Genomic DNA, 19202 nt, shown 5'->3' with positions numbered 1-19202 from the left:
TGAGGCATATATTCTTTCTCTCCATTCCCCTCCCTTCACACCAAGTCATAATTTAACCTAAGCATTCTTGAGAGACAGTAGTCATTTCCCTTTTCCTGACAGCAAGCTTGCAGATGAATCATCTTCATTTCAGTCTCAAATTAGAAACTATCAACACAGGGTTACATTTTCATCTTTAATATAGGTAATAAATCAGACTGAGGAAACACAGGCATTTCTGCTCTTTGAGACAAGAATTACACAAAATAGTGGGGGTTTATTAATTACCTAAGTCAAAACAGAGCAAGCAAGTGCTCAATTATCAAAATTTTCAACTTTTCATCAATCTAAAAATCATAAATGTAAGAAAGTGTTAGAGGTGTTGATATTACTGCTTAAAAGCAGCATACCTCAACACTTTGGCCATGAACTTGATTTATCAGTCTTACAAATACAGAAGAGTGGCTCTTTGGGCAGGCCCCAGCATGGTGATGTTCCATCTAATACCCTCTGCTGATGTCAGGTATTTGAAAGTGACCTTCTGAAGTTTACTGTCAGTGCCTGGTGGTTCAGACAGTAAAGAATCTGCCTGCAGTGCAGGACCTGGGTTCGATACCTAGATCAGGAAGATCCCCTGGAGAAGGGAATGGCAACCTACTTCAGTATTCTTGCCTGGAGAATTCCATGGAGAGGAGATTGGTGGGCTACAGTCCATGGGGTGGTAAAGAGTCGGATACAACTAAGCAACTAACACACACACAAAACTCTGAAGTCCACACTGACTGCCTGCTTCTCTAGGTTCTATAAAGTGTGCTTTTGTTTTAAGACAGAGGATCAGAAAAATATACATGGGGTACCTTATCTCATGCATGCTTTAGCAGAAAAGTCATTACTAAATTAGTGTGTATCCTTAGTGTATTTCAGACTTCAAAAGATGAAAGAAACAGCCCTTTGAAGAATGATTCATGTATTTTACAATTATATGTGAGGGTCTTATCCATCAAAATGTCATTAAAACCTTTACCTTCATTTTATGTGGTATGTTTTTTACTACAGTCTTTAAAATGTGCAGAAATAAAAATAAATAATTGTTAAAATATTGTATTAAATAGCACCTTTATGTGGTATGTTTTTTACTACAGTCTTTAAAATGTGCAGAAATAAAAATAATTGTTAAAATATTGTATTAAATAGCACCTTAAGAGATAAAGTTGATACAACTTCAACTTGTTACAAAAAAAAAAATGATATGGAAAGCTGAATGCAAAAGAGCAATGATGATAAAAAACAGAAAGAGAAAAACAGAAAACCTTACTAAAGCCTTCACAGTCTGGCTCCAAAGTTTCCTCTTCTGTCAATAGCCTCCCATACCCTATTTCTCTGATAACACAGGTATATCCGCGACTCTCTGTCAAGATTTGTCAACCTCAGAACTGAAGACTCTCTAAACCCAGCAATTCCCTGTTTGAGGGGCTGTCCTCTATATTAAGGATGTGGAGCAGCATCCCTGGACTCCATACATTACACGCCTCTAGCATTGTCCCACCCCTCCAACCCACAAGCTGCAACCATCTAAAGTGTCTCCAGACACTGTTCAGTGTCCCCTGGAGAGAAAATGTACAGTAAGCCTGAACTGAGAACAGCTCTACATTTGTAAACACTCTTCCCATTACCTGAAATAATTCCCTCTATCTCTACAGAAAACTTCTACTCATTTTTCAAAACCCATCTTCAATGTCACCTCCAATGTGAAGTTTTCCTCTAGTCAAAGTTGGAATTTCTTCCTCCCTCTTCCTTTTATACTACTTAGCTTGTTTTTCTATTTAATGACATAAGATTATATATGTTCTTTCCCTCTAGATAGGTAAGAATCTCCATCTTACTTATTCATTGTATTTTTATTTATTTTAAGTGTTCAACAAAGGTTATTTACTAAATTATTATGAGCTTTCTATTAAAAAAAAAAAAAAAACATGAGCTCCCATACCCTTCCCATTGCCAAGGGGAAATTTGGTTTATTGAATGATGTCTCATATTGATCATCTGGTTCTTTTTTGCCTTTGTCCTGGGAAATGAGAATTAAATTATATACTCAATTTTAGCCACCCAAGAGACTTGGTATATCTAGTTCTCTAATATTTTTATTTGATCTTTATTTAGATTTACATTTGAATCATCTATTAGGATGTTTTGCCCTCAGGAGTTGTCCCAAACTTTTTTCGGAATGTGAACAGATAAAACTTATAAACACAGAAATATAAAACCATGACTTTTATACCGTGAAGACCATATTTTTCGAGAATAAAAATGAAAAAGGACTGAATTACTCTAATCAACACTGAAGAATAATTTCCAATACTTGTTTTAAGTTAAATCAATGTCTCTCCAATAATTCCAAGAAATTTCATAAAATTTCCAAATAAAAACCTAGAAAAATCTGGCTTAATTTTGTGTATATATACATATGCATCTAGATGATATATAGGTAAGCCAACACTTCCCTGTGAAAAAGGTGAACAAACCAGGAACCTGGAAATCAAACAACAACAAAATAAGGAGTGCCATACTCCAAAAAGGCTGGAAATCCCTGACAAGGAGAAACCTTCAGAATACTGCGCCCCAAGGCTAATTTTCCAGATCAGCAGCTTTTGTAACCCTGATATCCACATCATTTCTTCAATGTTAGAATTGGTTTCTGTAACCATAATTTTAAAAAATCTTAGCAATGACAATTTTAAGTATCAGTCCTTTCTAAAAAAGTTAATAATTTTAATTCACAGTTTTCCTAAAAATAACTCAAAATAAAAAGACATTTAACTTAGTACCCTTAGTCATTTCAGAAGGCAAGGCAATTAATTAATCAGGAAAGTAGCATCCACCTATATTGGGTTGGACAAACGTTACAGAATAAATATGCTAATCCAATATCCTCTCGTCTGACAAGTTTCTATTATTAAATTGCTAACGTGTTTATTTCCTCCACAATAGCTGGATTTTTGTCATGAATATGCATTAAGCCCTGCAGTTATTAGCCTGGATGACTAGGTGACAGAGAGGACACTACTTGAGAATTTGCATTTGACAGATCATTGACACAAAGTCACAGTTATCCACCCCCCTTCACTTAAACAGGATCATGCAATAGGAAATGAACTGGAGCTATTAGAGATTATTCAGGTTTAACAGCGCACATCCTTTTAGCTGGTGGTTAGAACAATACACAATGTGGCAGAGTTAACCAGAGGCATCAATTATACTCTCAGACCTGTTAATATTTTTGACAATATTTAAATAGCACATCCCTTCAGGGCATGGCTTTTTTGCCCTCTCAGTTACACACCTGTCAAGTGTTTAATTTGCCAAAGGGAAACAGTTTGATTTCTAAGGGCTGTCTTAATACTGAAGAAGCAAATTGGAAAAATCAAACATTATTGAAAAGAAGTAATGAAAAGGATCTGAGGGGAAAAAAATAGTAGGTTTAATTCAACAAGGCATGTTAACATCTGTCATTAATACAACAATATGATCATGTTCCCCATATGGTGAATATACCTTGGGCTTTTCAATTATTCACTCCCTTTGCTTTTAAAAGGCAGAATGGTGGCAGAGAAAAATTAAAGGGGTCAAACTTTACAGTAATACTAAAAGAGACAGAGATAGTAACTTGCTCCTATCATGCATATAAAATTAAATACTTGAAAATGTAATTTAGGTGAAAGATAATAAATAAAAGTTGGCCATTCATCAGATTTGTATAGCTACTCACTCCTTAGATGCACTACTTAAATATTAAATTACAAATAGTAATAAATTAGCAGTTGGTAAATGATATAGAAAATTTAAATCTAACATGATAACACTTAGAATATATACGTTTAACTTTAAAACAGAAAATATTACAAGTTTTTGAAAATTTTCTCTAGTCAGGCAAGGGAAAAAAATAAATGATTTTGAACTGGTAAAGAATGGAGAGTAAAGTGAAGAGTACAGAAACTGTGGGACGTTATCTATGGTTTCAACAGACACTAAACTCATGGCATCCAGGCACTGTTAACCTTGGTCTGGGGGAGATGTAAGACAAGCTTCAGGGTCAAACGTGGGAAAGGACTGTGCCTTGGGAGCCAAGAAGTCCAAGTTCCACCTCTGGCTCTACTCTCTAAACTAATCTGTTATAATCAGCAGGGGGATGAACAGATAGTTTCCATGGTCCCTTTCAGTATTTGAAGAGGTGACCAATGAGCCAAAAACAGGAAAGTCATGTCAAACACACCTACATAATTCACGAACATCACAGCCTTGAAATATAGTTGACCCCTGCACAACATAGGGGCGAGGAGTGGGGTGAGACATCAATTACGATGCAGTCAAAAATCCAAGTACTATAGCTTTGACTCCTCCAAAAGTTAACTACTAATAGCCTACTGCTGACTAAAGTCTCACCTATAACATATAGTCAATTAACACATGTTTTGTATGTTATATATATTATATACCGTATTCTTATAATAAAACAAACTAGAGAAAAGAAAATGTTATCAAAAACATCAAAAGGAAGAGAAAATACAAGTTTGTACAGTTCAAACCCAGGTTATTCAAGGGTCAACTGTATAACAGCATTTGTCATTAATAAAATGAGATCATACCGTCCGTAGTCCTAGACTACGAGGCTCCATGATATTATCCTCAATAATTTCCAAAGAAGTTTTAGGTTGAATTACATGGGACCCAAATAGTTTTAGATCCCATATCCTAGTTCCATTTGGAAAGGGTAAAACAAGCTCAACAACAAGCAGTCCTTTTTCTTCCCTCCTTTCAGCAGACCTGTCAAGTACAAAAGCTATTCCCCTTACATAAGACTAGATAGCAGGGACATTTTGACAGCTGCTTCACTAGACTAACAGCATTTCCTAACATAATCACTAGTAATTTTTCTTTCAACTTTCCCTCTCATTCAAGTCATATTTCCACATAATACAATAAGGGGAGAAGATATCTGTAAAACATCTTCACATTGTTTAAAAACCAGGTAATTTTCTATACCATAATTACACTAATATCCATAATACTGGTTTCTCCAAAAGAATGCCAATCCATTCTGAAAATGAGTACCTGAAACCAATTTTTTCAATAATTTACAAAGGAAAAAAACACAATTATATATAATGAAACCACCTCTTTTTCTTAACTCATGATTATCACTTTTAAAATCAGTGTGTACAAATTCACTTGAGAGAAATATTTTTAAAGATTCTTCTTGATCTATGTACTTAATTTGGGGGGGGTCATTAAAATAGCTAGATTAAGAAGTTATATGACATTTAACAAATTCCTTCTCTATTGCTACTACTGTTCTTTTTACATTTGGCAGATTTTGGGGTTTTTATTGTTGTTAATTGAAGCTGTTCTTCAACTGAATTATGAAACTAGTCTTCAGGTTTCATGTTAAACTTTTAAGGCAGAATATTGGCTAGCCAGTCATCCATAACCATTAGATTAATGCTAAAAACATCAGAATGAGAATTAACTTGGACTGAAGACATAATTAGATTAACTTCAAACCTTGTGAGGATAACTACCATTTAAAAACTATTTTTAAAAAACCTGAGAAATGGTGATTACATTAAGTAAGTTCAGTGACCATCTGACTTCAGTTTTCATTCTGTCATTGCATTATGTTTCAATTTTAATATAAACGCTAGGACTTTTTAATGCTCATAATTTTTACAGAAATAAACACTGTGTTACATTTAGAAGTCCTAATGTTTATCACCATCTGATGCTGTCATGGTAGCAATTGCTACTTATACTCTTTTTAGAAGTGAGAATTGCAATGCCTCTAACTGATGACAATGTAATTATTCCTTCTATTGTCAACATAGAGGTGATTTCCTTTCCTCACATACATGATTACACATGCAAATCTAGGCTCATCTGAAATCTTCTAAGTGTGCTGAATGTCTGAATTTGAATAAGCACAATCACATGAACCATGAGTCACAGTGATGATGGAAACCAAGCTACAGCCATCCACCCTAAACATATTTTTATCATCTTCCTCTCCTGCAGGAACTCATTCTTCCACTTGCCCACAGCTTTCAACACAATGTCATATCATTTACAATATACAGCCACGACCATTAAGAAAATAACTGAGGGCACAGCCGAGTGGGGAGCCACAGTGAACATGAAGTCTCACTTGGAGGTTTAAATGACCTCATTAACAATTAATTCACATATACAACAATCAGCCTTTCAGAAAAAAACAGGAGACTTGACAAGCTCTATGCCATGCTCTGCAGGCCTCCTGTGGATACACACCATGTCTTACCTGGTCTTTCAGCTGCTGTATGGAAGTCTGAAAGTTCAGAATCTGGCTGAAGAGCGGGCTCTGCAGCACTGACTTGAGAAGGTTCAGTTTGTCTTCATTTGCTGCATCCCCACGTTCCCGCAGCTTGGCCTGCAAGCGCTCTGCTGCCTGCAGGGCCCGATTTTTGTCTAAACCAAAGAGCAGCATTAGTCAGTAACAGGATTCAAAAGACAGGCATCAAACCATGCTTATAGAAATTCTAAAACTATTTCTTGGGAGAGCTGAAAATTGACTTGGACAAAAGAAGAGACTAAAACATGTCACTCTAAATACATTCTTCAAACCTTGAAGCCTCTAATAAGAAAGTTTGTTTAAAAGCAGCCAACTGGTTATAGTGTACAGTACATGCAACTAACTAAGTATGGAAACAAATTCAGATGATGCATATCTGACATGCTTCTAATACCAGCTGTTTCAACTCTTTTATAAAAATTAATTAAAACCAAACATTCTGTGATCTTATAAATGCTATTTCTTTTTTATTAAAAATGTATATATAAGAAAAATTAGAAATGTAACTAATAAGTAGAGGTAAACAATGTCACTGATGAATTATAACAGTTAAAATATAACAATTTCATGTATTAAGAGGCAATGCATTATATATTTTTGCATTTACTTGAAAATACATTACAATAACACATATTCCTTCAAAAACACAATTTTTTAATGCTTGAAATGTCTTACCTCCAAATTAAATAGCATATGTACATAAGCATAAAACTGAATACAATTTATTTATTAATCACCTGTGTAAGGTACAAAGGTGCCAAAGTTAGTATTTTCCATAAGTGTATCCTTAATAATCCTAACATCTAACATGCAAGACTCTAGACAGTTAAATGCTACCATAAATAATAGTTTAAAACATCTCTCAAAATCCCACTCTCACTCCCTCTCTCCCTTCCATGTAAGTGAAGCTACAATTTTTAAAAAATACTGGAGACTGCTAAGATATATGCCCTAACATATTCTCGATGATATCTATTAAAATATATTTGCCATATCATAGTAATAAAAAAGAGTGCAAACTATCACTAGAGACATTTTTTGATAGCAAAAATATGATTACGCAGGAATGGAGAAACTAAAATATTAACTAATGCTGACCATGAGTTCATGCACAAAGTTAAATACTCATATGCAGAATTTAAAAGCAAACAGTAATAAAGGTATGCCTAAGAACTGATTTCAGGTCATATTTCCCATGGTATCTCAAAAAATAAATCTAGTATGAATTCTCACATCAATTCTTGAAAGGTGTACAACTCAGTAATAACTTACAAAATGAAGATTATAGGTAATGGCTTAAATAATTCTGTATTTCCCCTTTGCTGTCCACTTTCTTATGAGGAACTTTCCTATGTAAACTATTAGTCTTTACTCTGTGTGACTTTAGTATAAAATAGGTGATACACGAAATGTGCACCCATGCATTCTTATTATGGTCATAGTACCAGGAACAAAAGTCAACAGTAATGATCCTCATGATCACAAAAACAGTTCCTCCTTTCCTGCCACCCACTTCCCGCTACTCCTCAAAACCTGCAGGTGTCAAGCATCAGCCATGATCATCAATCAAGACATCACAGATACCCTCCAATACCTTCCGATAATCACACCCAAAGAGTTCCCAGGAAAAGGCGAAGACTGCAGTGTCAGATAAGGGACCATGACAGACTGGATGTTCCATACCTGACATACCTGAAACCAGTTCTATAAACCAGCTTCTCTAAAACTAAAGAGCAGTACAGTGTTGTGGGGGTGGAGATCAACACAGAAGTCTAGAAAATTTGTTGGATATTTCAACCTAAATTATCTACTGCAGAAATTAAACTACCATAAATTGTCACTCAAGTTTGTCAACCTATTCGGTACTGTTATAACAGTTTTACCAACTTAAAAGCTCAGTACTATTTAACCTGCCAAGAGTAAAGTAAAAGTAAGACATAGGCAATGACCTTCAGTATTAAAAATATTGTTATACTTTTGGTGCTATCCAGAAACAAACTTTAACCAGAACTGAGTTCATAAATCAGAACTGGGTTTACATTAAGCTTTCTTAAAACCCATATTTGGTAGAACACTTCATATGCTTTTAACTTTTGCTTATAAATGATGTGATTTGACAACACTTCGTATGAAACCATCTAAATATCGAAACACATTGCCCTAGTACACATTGCCCTAGTACAATGATAGTGGATAAAAAAAAATAACCAAATTATTATAGACAGAATTTTAATATGTAGAACATATTTCAAAGATCCCAATGGAAGAATTTTAAATCATTATCAAAACAGGAAGAAATAGGTTCTTACCTATAGTTTCTAACATTTTTTTCCAAATTTCAATGTTCTTCTTTAGAATGATTATAAACCAAGGACTATAATGGAACTCTAGGGAGAAAAGAAAATGAAATGGTTATGTTTTACAACTTTAAAGTTATGTTCTAAAACTAAATATTTTAAAAACCACTTGATACTACTATGATTCCTCTGACCATTAAGATATTGTGGAGATAACTTAAGATAGTTTTCTGTATAGGTTAAAAAAAAAGTATTCATTTTAGGATTTATTCAAAATTGTCTTATATTTGAATAAGATTTGCACAAGTGCATACAGATTGCATTTGTATAATAAGGTAAAAGGCATAAAATCTATTTTAAATAAGTTGGTGCGCAGTTGCTCAGTCATGTCTGACTCTTTGGGACCCAATGGACTGTAGCCCACCAGGCTTCTCTGTCCATGGAATTCTCCAGGCAAGAATACTGGGGGGAGGGTTGCCATTTCCTCCTCCAGGGAATATTCCCAAACCAGGGATCAAACTCATATCTTTTGCATTGGCAGGTGGATTCTTTACCACTGAGCCACCTGGGAAGCCCCAAATAAGTTGGTGGAAGTACCCAAAATATTTCCTTAAAAGCTCCTCAACAGAGACCACTATAACTCTGGATTCACTTACAGATCCTTACCCAAAGTGGAAGGAGCTTACTAGGCTCTGAATAAGAAATTCTGTAGGCAAAAAAATATTTTTAAGATAAAAAGTAGAAGATATGACCCTGCTGTTGAATGCTCCTAGTCTTAATTGGGAAGACAATTCAGACACACCAATTAAGAAATGAACTGTGATGCTCAATCAGCGAGTGAGTGCAAGATATATTAAACCATGGATGAAAAACTGAATAAAGGAGAGCACAACATTCCAAAGATATTTTACATTTTTAAAATACCCTCTTGTCAATATCTTTTTCCCTACTCAAAAAAACTCCTTCAACCCACACAGATCTCATCTTTCTCTGATTATACTCATCTAAACTCTTTCAAGTACGGGATGCAGGTCTCCACTGACAATACCCACATCACTAGCCCATCCTGAATCTCTGCTGTCCAACAGTTTTGTACAACTGACTCCAAGTTATATTGATCCTTCCCCTTGAAGAAAACCCACAGTCATCAGAAGTCAGTGGGTCATTCCTTCAATGGAGAAGAGGAATTCAGAACCAGACATCCTCACTTTTCATCTAGAAGATGAGATAGGGACTTCTCTGAGAAGGAACAAGCTGACCCCCCGTTTGAGAAAGAATGCCTTTGGGAGAAAAGGAAGAATCTGGTATGCAGGAGCAGATGCACAGACCATTGATGGTTAGCTCTGTGTAAACTCTGAGAATAATACCTATTGACCTTTCTTAAGCCAGGTCGGATATACAATTTAAAATGACTCCATTTCAAATAGTCAAACACCTCAAGTACTAACACATGTATTAGAAAATCTCATAAAGTTTTGAAAAAGTAAAGTTATATACATGAGTGCTTGGTATGCACAATAAAATTTAATTCTATGCTCTTTCCCCTATGAAAACTTAACTCAGAAAGATAAAAAGTCAAGAAAAAAGAGCACTGACTCTAACATGAAATTAGGAGTGATATAGCCTTGAACAAGGGGCCTATCATATGAACCTCAGTTTCTTAGAAAATACACTTACTCTTTGGGTATGTTATGAGAAGTGAGATAAACATACAAATTTCCAGCTCGCTGCAAAACACCTACCTCTCTGTTTTTATGATTAATGTTGATCACATGTAGATGAGCATTCCAAGGCCAAGCCTTGCATGGTTTCACAGGGGAAAATATAGGAAGATCTTAAAGGACAATATAAGAATCCTTCATAAAAGAGTATTATTAGGTCCTCTCTCAAAAAATTATTAACTTCTGACAAACAAACAAATGGAAAGATACCCCAATAGCAGGAAGTCCAGGACTACAAACATGTAGTTAATGCAACTGCCCCGGATGAAGCGTGACGGTAATGAAAGGGCATTGACGAGAGAGTCTGATGACCTGAGTAAAAACTTCAGCCTGACCATTTACTAGCTCTACACCCTTGTTATGTCACTCATCTGTCTTTTCTGAACTTGGAATCTATAATTACAAGTGAATGGTATTCATAAAGTTTTGAAAGAGTACAATTATTTACATGAGTACTTGGTATGCACAATAAAATTTAGTTCTATGTATGCTCTTTCCTCTATGAAAAATTAACTTCAAAAGATAAATAGTAGCCATTGCTTGGTGGGGGATGGAGGTTGGCCTATGGATTCAGAGGCCCACTGATTCGTGAGGAGTCTGCAGAGAAAGCACAAAGTAGTTCTCAATTGTGAAACACCCTGGCATCCAAAAGTTCACCTACAAGTCAGTTATGTGGACGTAGAATTGCTTATTCTTTCAGAGAAACCCTTATCATAAATGTTTATATGTATATAAAAGCCTAGACTATTCCTGCAAGCTTTCCAAAGACACTAGTGGTTGGATGTCAAGAGGTGGACAACAGAAGAAAATTTTGAGCTGCATTTCTTCTGAATTTTAATATTTTGTGTCAGTATATGGTGGCCAGATTTAGCAAATAATAATACAGGATACCCAGTTTAATCTGAAATTCAGATAAATGAATAAATTCTAGTACAGGTATATCCCACACAATACTTGGGATATAATCGCACAAAACACTAACTTGTTGATTATCTGAAATTCAAATTTAACCAGGGATCCATTATTGTATCTGGCAAGCCTACTTATGTGTATATGAGCTTAGGAAAAATACAAATTTTAGAAACCATTTTTAATCTAAGGACTCTATGCTTCCTTTAATGACAAATCTTTTAAAAATCCTCTTAATGATTTTAGCCGTTACCTTTCGATTCTCCATCAAGTGGTTGATAACACTGGTTCCAATCGAAGATAAAAATCAAACAGCTTCTTTCGTTTCTTTTAGAAACAGAAACTGATTAATTAGGAATCATTTTACTTTTCAACAAGTTGTACTGGTAATGTGTAGGCACAGCTTTTGTGTAGTTGAGAATCATTACTTGAAACATAAAACAAATCATTCTTGCCCAACACAGATTATATGGCAACTAACAAGTGAAAATGTCTTATGCTAAAAATAATTCTACTAACAGAAACTGCCCCAAATGCATACAATTTTCTAGATATCTTAACTATTTTGACTGTAAAAGAAGTACACCACTAAAAGAGCTTGCTGCAATGGTTCACAGCTTGTCAAAGTTGCTCAGCATCCATTAATGCATTTAAATTTAGCATTCATCTCATTCTTAGCTGCCTCAGCACTACCTGAAGTTAGCAGACAAATGCAAGGCTGTAGTCATTTGTAGGCAATCTGTCGTAAAGTCAATTGGCCATGACAGAAAAACTGACACTGGCAGTCATAATTCATATTCTAGAGTTACTGAACTATTGCTCCAAGAGCACAAAAATGTCCAACTACCCACCAGCATCATGCAATCATCCAACAGAAAATAGTCAGCTCTTTTTTAGCATCTGTTCTGTAGGACTTCTCCCTCATTTTTACAGGCTTGATCAGAAAAGCATTTGTGAACAAAATCTTTCTTTTGAAGTTGACATTTATGAATCTCTCCAAACTCCTTCAATAATAATAGAATTTATTCATTCTTTTTGCTATTTCAAATCAAAGAAAATCTAGTATCCAGGAACCTTGCCTTAATGTAAGTCAAATACTGATTGATGGTCTCATCCTTCCTTTATAAAATGAAAAGATAAATTACCTGTCCAAAATGAATATGCTGAGAGGGGTCACAAGCTTACAAAAGAACTCAAATTCTCTTATTTATTGATTCAGCAACTCACAGAGCGCCTACACGATGAGCATGTTTCTGGGTGGGAGAATTAGAGGAATGAGGACACAGTCTGAGAACTCATGGGCCAAGTGAATGGAAGAAGAAAAAAAAGCAAACATACATTGGAAATAGTAAGAATACAAAAGAGAGATGCCATCAAACCCAAACTGAAGAGAAAAGGGAAAGCTTCCTGGAGGCAGCGGCCCGTGCACGGAATTTTAAAAAACAGTTGGGAGGTAGGACAGAAGGGGTGATGGAAGGCTGCCCACACAGAGGCAAGAGCACACAGTACCTTCTGAGCACTGCAAGCCCTTACTTAGGCCTGGACTGGGCCTGAAGGACAAAGGAAAGAGAGGTGGCGAGGTACAGATGTGGCTACAGGGTAAATCACTGAGGGCCCTGGGTGCCATTCGTGAAGAGTTTATTTAAAACTGAAGCTTCTTTTGGTAGAGTGAGTGATACAGCCAATCTTTGGTTTAGAAAGATCTCTCTGGTGATGGTGTGGAGTATCTATAAAAGAAATAAAAACTGGAAGCAAGAAGATCAGTTAAGAAGCATTTTCAAGAGGTGAAAGAGAAAAGTAAATGAAAATGGGAGACAGATCTGAGGAATAAGAGCTGTAAGCAACAGGACCTGGTGATGTGAAGATAAGGCAGATGAGTCTAGGAAGAATCTCAGCTTTCCTGCTTGAGTTACTGATCGGACGGTAATATTAACACCATCAAGATTGAGAATATTGAAAAAAGTAAGTGATATGATGTTCTAGAAATAAAGCTCTGTCCTGATCAAGAGTTTAAAAGGCTGAGTGAGTGTTACAGTGCCTTATAAGACTGCTAGGCCCCCAAACTTCATTTGTTGAAGCTGTAACCCTCAATGAGATTATATTTGGAGATAGGGTTTTTAGGAAATAATCAAGTTTAAATGAGGTTATAAGGGTGGGGTCCTAAACCAAGAGGACTGAAAACCTTATAAGAAGACAAAGAGATATCTATGTTCCTCTTCCTCCTTCCTTTTCCCCCTCTCATCACATGCAAGCAAGAAAAGAAAAGCCATGCTTTTTCTTTGGAAGTACACAGTGAGAAAGTGGCCATCCACAAAACCAGGAAGAGAGCTCTCACCTTAAACCAAACCCTGCTAGACCTTGAGGGTGAACTTCCCAGCCTTTACAGCAGTGGGGAAATAAATTTCTACTGTTTCAGCCACCCAGTCTATGGCATTATTTACAGCAGCCTGAACTAATTACTGCAGACTGCAACCTTCCCACAGCCCCTGCTCCAAGGAATATGCCATTGCATACTATGCTATGCCCCTCTCCTCCAACCATAACCAAGGAAGCAAAGGGTGGGCCCCTCACTCAATGGAAGACAATCTAAGTGCTGACCTAAGAGGTAAAACTGGGCTAGATTGAGAATTTGAAAGAATTAACCAATTAGTAGTAGAGCTCGAGTTGAAAAGATAGAAGCATGAGTAAGAATGAAGAAGCTAAGGTGGGGCACACACAGGCTTGAGTTATGAGAGACAGAAACAAATCAGTGGACAGAGACAGAAGAACACAGCTAACATGAGGAGAGAGGCAAGTATAGCCTGGGAGACCCAACACAGCGAATGAGAGGAAAGCTAAGTAAAACTGGCCCCCAAGAAACAGCCACTGACATCCATTTTTACCGTGCACTCCACTTTGCCAAAGGTAATCTGTATGAGGCTCTCTGTTCCAATCACACACACCTATTATGCTCTTCTTCGGTACAGCATTATACTATCACATCCCAAATAAACCAGTATCTTTCTTAAGATGAACCCTTCCTCCTTTAATTCATGTGGATACTCTACTTCCAATAAAGATTTGAGGGAACTTACAAGCAAATACAACTTTAATATGAAAACTGAGACAATTAAGAATTTTACAAGAGAGATAGTTACTTCAAAAAAACAGAGCATGGGGAACTTCTACTACACCAGGTGAATAAAATGCTATAAAGGATTCAGTTTTGATCAGAGCCTGAGAAAAGTCATCAGGTTTAAATCAAAGAAATCATAAATCTACTGTTGATAAAGGAATGTGAGATCTGACTAATAAGGTTTCATTCTATAAATGAAACCATAGTAACTGAGGAAAGCATTCACAAGTAATGAAAATATTCCTGGCTAAAATATTCTAGTCAAAGGAGAATAGAAATACTTTCACTTCAAACTCCACTAGAAAAATAAGCCAAACATGTAGGTTAAAATTAAAACACTAAAAAAAAAAAAAAAAAAGAATTTACAATTTATAAACCAGGAGGAAAAAAGATGGAACAAACCATACTCCAGCAATCTAAAAGAGTTTGGGAATATAGAAAATAAAGAAAAAGGAAAAAGCATCATTAAAAAAAGAAAAATGAAATAAATTCAGATACCCATATTCACAATAAATATAAACGGGTTAGACTCACTGAAGAACAGGCTCACAATCTATATCTCAAAAATGAAAATGAGAGTTGTAAACAGTAATGAAAATGAGAGTTGTAAACAGTCTGATGTCAACCTATAATTTTTAATATATAGAATAATATATGCTACACATAAAAAGGTATTTATGTGATTTCATCATTACAACAATGAGTTATTGATAAAAGGACACATTCTAAAATCAATTACAGTTATAGTTACTTTTAGAAGTGGACAGATGGAAGTGGTAGCTTTTGATTAGAGAGAGGTCAAAAGGTGACTTTAGCTTTCTCTACTTTTTTAAGGAAACTATAATTTTAGAATGTTTTAAAATGTCTAAAATGTTTAAAATGTATAAAAATTAATTGAGTTGAAGTATTTATGGATAAAGTGGTGAAATGCATGGTATTTTCTTCCAAAAAAACGGACGAGGACAGAAGAAATATGACTGGACATGAAACAGTGGCTATTAAAAGTGAATAATGGATACATGAGGATTCACTATAATATACACATCATAAAATGTACATTATAAAGTTTTCATAAGGAATCTGTATTTGTACCATTAAAAGCAAATTTATTCTGATTTTCTGATGGCTAGAAGTACTGCTTCTAGTTTTACCAAGCCCTGTGAGATAAGAGTCTTAGAAGCAGATCTATGGCCCCGGATTAGCTAATTCCAAGTGAGACTGAGCAGCAGGGCAGGAAGTGATAAATGACTATTACTGTTCTACTTCCAAACACACACACAGAGCAAACTAAAACCCCCACCACTGGAAATGATGGGTCAACCCAAGAGAGTACATAAATATAAATTTGTTTCAGTTGAAAGAAAACTTATCTTTCATGTATATGTAAATGATGATTCAATATTATGAAAAGTCCCACAATATATTTAAGCTAAAATTATAATATGGGCAAATGGCATATTAATCCACATTTGGAAATACATAAATTATAATCATTACTCTGATCAGGAATCTACATACTCTAAACAAATTTGGTGATAATAATCATCTCATTCCTTTTCCTAGGAATTTTCTAATACGGAGAAAAGAACTTACTGAAAATACATATAGATATTAGGCTATTTAGTAACTTACAGACACACTTACACAACAATGTGTTTATACTAACAAACATTAACTTTATTTAATGTTCATTAACTTTATTTTGGTTTTGAAAGCTACTTCCTTTTATTTTTAAAACTGTTGGCCTGAAGTGAAAGGTTCATTGTCCTTTCAAAAGGTATAACATGTTCTGTCCTTAACTGTGGATTTCCTAAAAGCACAAAGATACTAATTTTATACAGACATTTTGCCAGATTCATATCCACTTCCAGAAACACACACATAAATTATATTTTGTGATGATTTTGAGTCAAGCTCCTTATTTATTGCTCACACTCAAAGATGAAGTCAATTTTATGGTTGAAAGCAGCCTTAAAAAACACGTAGGGCACAGACAAATGTAAGTTTGTGAAGGTCTGGTGAACTATAATTTAAAAAATAACTATAACCATTTAAACAATAAGAATCAGCAGTGTGTCTGTGATTAGAACCTCAGGCTGCTTTATTACTCAATTGACTTTTTGAAAGGCTGGACTTTTTTTAAATATACTACAAACCAATTAAGTTTATAGTCCATTGTACTATATTCATTTCCTTCCTCCTCCATCATCCATATATATTTTTTTTAAAGGACAACCAGGGAGACACACACATACACACTGCTAGAGAACTGGAGATTCCAATACCTTCTCTTGGACAACCATTTTTATGTATTTTCCATCCATTTTGTTCTCTCTTAAAACAATCATCCCTACAGGAAAGGGACCCTCTGCCCAAATCAACTCACACCAAATATGGTGACTCCATAAAAAGACTTAGATGCTTCTGAGAATAAAGATTTAGCCTCTTCTGTTCTCTCATCCCCTAGCTAAACTCAGGAATTCAGGTTGGTGGGCAGTTTGCTCCTGTTTGCCACCACACTGTCAGTGTTGAGAGCCAAGCAGCAACAGGCTGGGCGCACTTCTTGGACAGAACCAGGCAGGGGAATCCCTCCAAGGGCTGCCCCTGCAGGCAAACAACACTGGGTCCACATCAGACTCCAGAGGCAGCCAGCTGTTCATACCGCACTCACTCCAGCCGCATAACTGAACTGAGGGAAACCAAAAATGGACAGGGGGATTAACTCTGCCACAGGATCCTCAGGTGTCATTCCTCCAGCTGCCAAAATCCACCAGAGAAAGTACTGCAGGTGCCTGTCTCCTGCCCTTTGCCTGCCTGGAACGGAGCAATTCTCCAGTGGGCAGGGCCAATGGTGTCCCTGGTGCTTAGAAAAAGCACGAATACACAAAGCATCCCCACAGGACCCTGTAACATGGCCCGGCAGCCGCCAGTCAGTTCTGTGTTAAGACTGACCAACTGCAAGAGGAGGTGATAGACGAAGCTCTGTCGTTCCTGGCTGCCCTCTCAGAGATGAGTTTGTGAGATCTCAGTAACAATACTGGCATATAACAAAACAATTGATGGTTTTGTCAGTTGCAACTCAATGATTCCTTAGGGGAAAGCCCTAAAGAACAGTAAAGAGAGACAGACTTTTCAACACAGATACACTGCGGAACTAGGAGATAGAAGGTCAGAATATCACAACCATACTGCTTCAACTTACCTCCCCATCCAACTAGTTCATGTTCTTCATCAAAGGTCATCCAAGGGCTTTGCCCCATAATTTAAAAAATAACTCTATATCCACCATTCCCAAACAGTTTTTCCTGTTCTGGAATCTTTTCTACAAAAATTATGAAGCTTTGTCTATAGTATCGCCACTTAGCTATCATTTAGCTGTAAGTACTAAACGTAGTTAGATATTTTTATTTTTCCCCATCAATCAGTGCTTCCTAAATTCCGTCTGTGGCTTTCATGATTTCCCTCTGCTGAATCTGGATGGAAACAAAGACAACGTTTACAAACTTTAATCAGAAAAGGGCAGCCTCAAATTTCTAACAGGAAACCCTCTGGGAAGAAAACGGCATACTGAAATGTGACTTAACGTAGCTGTTTTTCTTTCCTGGATTATGCTTGTGGTGACTAGAGGTCTGCACCCATGTTGACTCAGTTACAACCCTTTGCTATGCTGAGAAATACCAGGCATGTGCTGAGAAGAGCTCACGAAAGATCATGCTCTCTTGCTCTGAGTCCATTCTTTGCCATATTTGTCATGGAGCATTTAGAACCCTTAAGTTTAGCTGGCAGAAGAAATTAATGCATTTTTGCAATTATTAATGCTTAATAATTTCAAATATCTTATTTAAAGACATCAGAAAAGTTTGTGACCTTTTACCAAAACAACTTGTTAACACCTTATTTTGTTGATAAGGAGTAAAAGGTCAAAGAGATTACTAACTTTCCCAAGATTACATAACTCAGAACTTTTATTAAGCAATCCTATTTCTACAGCCATTATTATGCAGGGGCACTGTAAAGTTTACATAATAAAACATCAATAACTATCTGAAAGTTTCAACCGAAGGTAGTCTTAATTCATCTACAAGAGGATATGGGGGCAAAAGAAAAATGGAGAAATAATAAGCTTAAAAATCTTACTCCGTTAGATTGGGTGTCTATTAAATTCCCTAAACAATGAACTGTTTCATTTTCCATGTCATTTTGTGGATTTTTTTTTTAAAGCAACTTTATTGCTCAGGTACAAATTAACCACCAAATATTCTCTTAAAGAGCCAAAGGTTTCCTAATATATATTCACCACTGGAATATTTAAAATGTAGGTGTGTTGTAATCCACAACTAAGCCAATAATTTGTCATTTAAGACTGTTAAAATATGCTCTTCAATAACAACTGATAATAAAACTGTATATAAGAATTGGTTTCTGTTGCATCTACTATAATAACTCTTTCATAAGTGAGTTTTTTAGACAATGAACTGGCATTTATTGTTACTCTTTGAAATGAAACCATTTATGAAATAGCTGTCATATATCCCTATCTTCTTAAACACAGCATATGTGCTTCACAAACATGCATACGTTTAAACCTACCAATAGCTGAATATTAGATATACCCACTTTCAAGTAAGAAAACTGAGGCTGAAAGATTGAAGTATTTTCTCCTATACTCATGAAGTATGTAAGCAACAGAGCTAACATTAAAAGCCAATCTGAGTTTGACTGACATGAAAGCCAAGTGCTTTCCACCAAATCATAGCTCTGTGCTCTAATAATAATACTACAGGAAAGAAAATAGCTACTTA

General features: G+C 35.8%; 1 protein-coding gene across 12 annotated transcripts in view; it reads right to left on the bottom strand.

Annotated features, from left to right (window-relative positions):
- Positions 1–19202, bottom strand: part of MPDZ (multiple PDZ domain crumbs cell polarity complex component) — a 167038-nt gene that overhangs the window by 132695 nt on the left and 15141 nt on the right. For all 12 annotated transcript variants that reach the window (XM_055578063.1, XM_055578069.1, XM_055578065.1 and 9 more), the window contains exons 2-3: positions 8668–8745; positions 6308–6474 (exon numbers count right to left, since the gene is read on the bottom strand). In XM_055578063.1, coding sequence (XP_055434038.1) covers positions 6308–6474; positions 8668–8683 — 183 coding nt within the window. In that variant the 5' untranslated portion in view covers positions 8684–8745. The remainder of the gene's footprint in view (positions 1–6307; positions 6475–8667; positions 8746–19202) is intronic.

Source organism: Bubalus kerabau, chromosome 4 (genome assembly GCF_029407905.1).
Source record: "Bubalus kerabau isolate K-KA32 ecotype Philippines breed swamp buffalo chromosome 4, PCC_UOA_SB_1v2, whole genome shotgun sequence".
Taxonomy (NCBI): domain Eukaryota; kingdom Metazoa; phylum Chordata; class Mammalia; order Artiodactyla; family Bovidae; genus Bubalus; species Bubalus kerabau.
The sequence above is the reverse complement of the archived record's forward strand: the minus strand, read 5'-3'. Positions and strand labels throughout refer to the sequence as shown.